Source organism: Saccostrea cucullata, unplaced genomic scaffold (genome assembly GCF_032062105.1).
Source record: "Saccostrea cucullata isolate Sc308-1 unplaced genomic scaffold, CSIRO_AGI_Scuc_v1 ctg9879, whole genome shotgun sequence".
NCBI lineage: Eukaryota > Metazoa > Mollusca > Bivalvia > Ostreida > Ostreidae > Saccostrea > Saccostrea cuccullata.
The window spans coordinates 1-5,638 of record NW_026924888.1 but is presented as its reverse complement, the minus strand read 5'-3'; the positions used below and the strand labels follow the sequence as shown (position 1 = coordinate 5,638).

At 32.7% G+C, this 5,638-nt stretch overlaps 1 protein-coding gene across 1 annotated transcript; it reads left to right on the top strand.

Annotated features, from left to right (window-relative positions):
• Positions 1–3,211: 3,211 nt before the first annotated feature.
• LOC134267530 (uncharacterized) lies at positions 3,212–4,835 on the top strand. The gene is made up of 2 exons (XM_062749724.1): positions 3,212–3,311; positions 3,786–4,835. The coding sequence occupies exon 2, from the start codon at positions 3,803–3,805 to the stop codon at positions 4,799–4,801; it is 999 nt and encodes a 332-aa protein (XP_062605708.1). The 5' UTR covers positions 3,212–3,311; positions 3,786–3,802; the 3' UTR covers positions 4,802–4,835.
• The last annotated feature ends 803 nt before the right edge of the window (positions 4,836–5,638 follow it).

Genomic DNA, 5,638 nt, shown 5'->3' with positions numbered 1-5,638 from the left:
TACATTTTTTTTTAAATCTTATCTTCAAATCGGTGTTTATGACCCATAAACACCGATTTGAAGATAAGATTAAAAAAAAAAATGTTTTTGATAATATCCTGACTTATTTGTAGCACTTCACATGAAAATAAAATTAGATAAAAAATTGTCTCGAAATTATTGAAACTAAGAATTTTGGGACGCGTTTGATTGGCATATTCTTGCTTTTTCACGAAGTCAACTTTATCTTTAATGCCCAAGAAAAAGAAAAATTTTCTTGTTTATTAATGAGAAATATTTCAAAAACTATAATCCAGAAAACTCAGAGTAGAAATGTGAGAAAGCAAAACCAACTCACCAGTATTGTCAGTCCGTGCTCAGTAATGTGTGATGATTTAAATTGAACACATCCATGAAACGAAAACTGTTTTTGTAAACAGGGCAATAGCTCTTATTATTAATTATTACATTTCACCGGGTGTGTTCCATTTTGGGTGATGATTTGAACAGATGTGAATCTAATTCATGATTATTTCATATTCACTATGGCATGTCATGACTTTCAATTTTTTGATAAAATTTTCAAACTTTCCCATGTTTTTCTATATGTCGCCTCATATGGACTCATCACCAAAACCTGAAGAACATGGTTTGATGAATAAACTTTAATCTACATTATCTGAGGATGCTTTCATGGAAACATGAGCAATCATAACGGTATTTTTTCAGGAATTTTTTTTATGTATTACAATGTAAAATTTGATCGCTGATAGTGGCTTTACCGTAACCGCAGAAGACATTATTGAACTTGAATTGGCACTTTGTCAGGAAGCTTTCATTTAAGTTTTGTCTTTTTTAGTGGTTCTTGAGATTTCTTGAAAATAAGTCACCCAATCTTTAGTATTAATTAATTATCTCCCCTTGGAAGAAGTCGTGAATCTACATTTCAATAAAATTTATCACGTTTACATGGCACGTTTGGTAGAAATTGGCTCAGAGGTTCTAGAGAAACATATGGAAATGTTTACGAGATAGGTGACAGTAGACAACATCGGCAGAAAACTGACAAATTCCGATCCAAAAAGCTCACTTGAGCTTTTGTCTCAGGTTTGCTTAAAAATTTACTAAGTCAATCTAGAGGAAAATCGATAGAAAGCTGTTTTTGATCTAGAAAGCTTACAACATCAATTTGCTCCGGTTACTAAAAATTGATAATGCCATATGTTGTCAGACATGCGATGCAATGTGCTGCATTTCAGAATAATGCCTAAAGATTTATCTATAGTAACAATCTTATACATGCAAAAGTGTCTGGGTCGATTCATTGAAATCAATATACAAGTCACTTGATTAAAAAACTGTTATGTAGACAGATATTCAGGGGAAAAGGAGGCGAGTCTACTATATTATTTCTTTACTTTATGACAATTTTATATCTTATAATTATATTTTGTTTAATGTTGCTTTTCTAAAAATTTATTCAATCTGACTGAAATCATTTAAACGATTTAGAAAAAATTGTTTGAACGATTTTTAAAATCGTTGGAACGATTTAGAAAATTGTTTAAGCAACGATTTTTTAAAACCGTTTGTACGGTTTTTTGAAATCATTTGTACGATTTAGAAAGTCGTTTGTACGATTTTTATTACTTGCTATTACACGTAGAAGAAGCGTAGTAGAAAACCTTGCACAAGTAGGACAGCGTATCCACGCATAGTTTTAATGAATGATACGATGAAAAATTGATCAAGGGATATTTTAAGATGTGTTTCATTTTTTTGGAAATTGCGCAGATCCTTTCAAAAACTCACTGAGTCTTTGTTAGTGAACGAATGTTGAACAGGACAACAGCTAAGTTGGGACTGTTCAGACGTAAGAACAAATCCGACATAGGGGATGTAGCTCTTTTCATTGGGGAAACACTTGAGTCATGTGATCAATTGTGTGGATAAAGCTGGTGGTACTGGAAAGCTATTATGGCAGAAATTACCGTTTCTAAAGAAGATATTCGATGTCTTCTTCCTATACAAGATCCGGAGGGAGTGTGTTTAAGAAAAAGAAACAGAATAAGACGAAGATTGTACACGATCAAAGGTCCAAAATACGTATGGTACGTGGATGGATTATACAGTTATACAAGCGATCATAAAAACAATGTGAATGTAATTGGATATGATGGTTTACTAATTATAAAATTACAACAATATTAAAATACAGTTTAATTCACAAGATACAATTTATTATAAGTGTTTCTGTACCTGTTATAGTCAGCAGCGAAGGGATTCTCTATACAATAACTTTACCAGGTTTCTTATCCACTACGCTTCTGTTCCGAATCAGAAGAGAAAAAAATCGTACAAACGATTTTCTAAATCGTTCAAACGATTTTTAAAAAATCGTACAAACGATTTAACAAATCGTACAAATGGTATAAATTCTGACAAGTGGTTAGAAACCGCATTTGTAAAAGCTTATTGACTTACCAAGTTACGTCTGTTAAGCCGATTTAACAAAACGTTCAAACCATTTTAAAAATCGTATAAACGATTTCTAAATCGTTCAAACGATTTAAAAAATTTTACAAACGATTTTTTAAAATTTTCTCTACATTGTCAATATGGCACGAATACGCCGTCGTTGTAAAGGGAGCAACGGGGATTTGATTTAGTCAGATAGAAGAATTACTTTTCCTTAAAAATATCTGCGCAGATTTAAATTCTGTAAAGAAATAACAATTTAGCTCTTTTATAACTATATATTAAGAAATTTCAAAGGGGGTGGGGGTGGGTGGGTATTGATTATTTCATTTTAGAAGCAAGTTCATTTTAGAATTAAATAAAGATTAAAGATAATATAGATTCAATCATGTGAATCCTGCTTCCATTTCAGAAGACAAGTCTTCTTTTTTGCGTAAAATGATATATATACCATAAATGATATACTGGACATACAAAGTACAACTAAAATGCATAATGAAATAAGCATAGTAATCCTTTTGGGGGGTTGTGACTTATTTTCATATTTTGCATTTACTTAAATGTTACGTATTTTCACATACGGTAAAGATTGATTACGACTATGTTGTTATAACTAGCAACAAATAATTCAAAACAAATAAGTCACAACAAATAAGTTTTAACAAATAAGTCATAACAAGTAAGTCAATGCCCTTCCAGGGCTTCCGTATATTAGCCCTAAATTATGTTCTAGTACATGTATGTTTACTTTCAAAAGAAGTTATCTCTTGCTTTGCCTTTATGTAATCACATGCAGGTATTTCACCTAACTTTTGTGTTATGGGCGTAAATTTTATATTTTCTCTTTCTGTCAGGTAAGATATCATGCACGTTATTTTGATGTGCTGTTAGCAGTTTTATTACCATTTTCGAAAAATAGACGTTATCTATTATAAACAGTTGAAAAACTGGTGCATTCCTTTAATCTTATGACTATGCAGTGATAAACTTATATACACACCTGTTCATCAATGTATATAGAGACAAAGTTTAGTTTCATTTCAACCTAGCAAATGAAAATGTGCAATTATTGCAAAATAAAATTGACTTGGAAGAATAATTATAATCAATATTCATATTTTTTTTTATAAACTGCATCTTTAAGATTTATTTGTTTACCATGATATCACTGAGTTGTTTGCAACACATCTTTCATATACTTTTAATTTTTGAAGAAAAAAAAATTAGAGAACAGAAACTGAATACCATAGTGTACAATCAAAGAGGATGATGGCTGAATGCTTTTTTCAACTCTAATTAACGCAGATATCTTCATATTTTTGATGCAGGTTAAACTAAAAGATACATGATGCACAGAAGTAAAAGCATGCCGTTTCTTCCAAACGTTTCAAGAAATAGAGGCAGGGGCCAGAGAAGGGGAAGAAGGAGAGGACCAGACTGGTCAAACCCCAGGGCCCAGTGTGCATGTGAGGAGAGTGACGATGAATCGTCCTCAAGCAGTGTTAGTGAGTATTCTCACCAGAGCCGTGTCGATGATTACTGTCACCAGACTAGACCCCTCAGAAGAAGCATGAGTCGAGATGAGGAGAGTTCTTCAGAATTACGCATTTTCGATTTTCTAGTAAAATCAGTTAGCGGAATTGTCAGTGTTTTAAGATTAAAGGAGGACTTTTACCAAATACCATCTAATTTTGATGAGTGGATCTTGGACCCCAAAGAAAGGCTACTTGTCTTCAAACAAGAGCACTCGACTCCACTTTACATTGGGCCTTTCCTTCAGGAGGTCACGCTTTGTCCAGATCACATGGCACAAAATGGCATGTGTGACCGAGTGAACTGTAACCATTTTCATATTTGCCAATTCTATCTAAATGGTTGGTGCAGACTTGGATATAGATGCAGAAAAGGACACGGGTTTAACGATGCACATAATGGGAGATTAAAAGAAAAGCTTGGATTATCCAAATATATCGATAAGGAATTGAAAGTAATACTTATAAATAGATACCCTCAAGTATGTAACATTAGAAACTGCAATGGTGGGGAAGAATGTCCATATCTTCATATTTGTTACAACTTTATCAAAAATAGATGCAAAAGCGACCTCTGTGGTGAAGGACATTCATTTGAGACGCCACACAACAAGTGGGTTCTGTCAGTATACAGAATGGAGAAATGGCCAAAGAAAAATCTACCTTTGCTGAATGCTTTGATCAACAAGCCACAAAGACCACAAAAGTCACATTTTCTCCAGCTTACCAGTATTTCCTCTGCCGGTTGCAAAATTGAACGTAATTCTTCTTTATATGTTTTTGAAATAACATATATAATATTTTCCATTTAAAAAATGAACTTAGCCTAATCAATTTATCTCTCATGGGCAAAGAAATCAAGTGAGCTTTTCTGATCAAAGTATAAATGTATTCTGGCTGTCTGTCCCGGGAGTTGACAAAAATATTAACGATTTCGAGTTTGGTTCAACGGTGCTTTTTGGGAACCACAGGCTAAATTCGACGAAAGTTGACACACACTATCGTTTTTATGGCATAGAATCGTGAAATAGGAAAAAGATGACTAAAATTGTTGAATTTCTGATTGACAATATTTTTGTAGTTTTAATTTTTGGTGGTCAAGTCTTTTAACAATCTGTCGGAATTCCATGGATGCTAAAGAGGCCCCTTATTAGCAGACATATTTTTGCATTCACGTGAAGCAGAATTCATGCAAAAACTTATATTTTTCAAATGAAATCTGGATCCCAATGTAGTGTTAATATTTGTTTGATTAAGTGGTTGCACCCAGCTAGAGGGCTGATACAATGCATTATACATGTGAACAAAGAATTGATCATATTGTGAAGTCAAACTTCCTGAAGAGAAGTATGACAAAAATGGGTTCATATTACTCATTCGAAAAAATCTTGAAATCTTTTTTAAAATCTAAGGCCAAAACTTTGGAGATGGGTGAAACTTCAGCGTGCCCAAAGCCCACTAGCTTCAGACGTATAAAAATCATATTCAAATTGTGAATTTAGTATCTAGAGTAAAGTTCTTATCATAGTTTTATTATGAAATCATGAGATACAAAAAGTTTTGAGGAATTTTTTTTAATTAAAATTTATTCTTCTATAAAAAAAAAAGTGATATCCATTAGGTTCGAACCCTGGCAATAAAAATTTAGT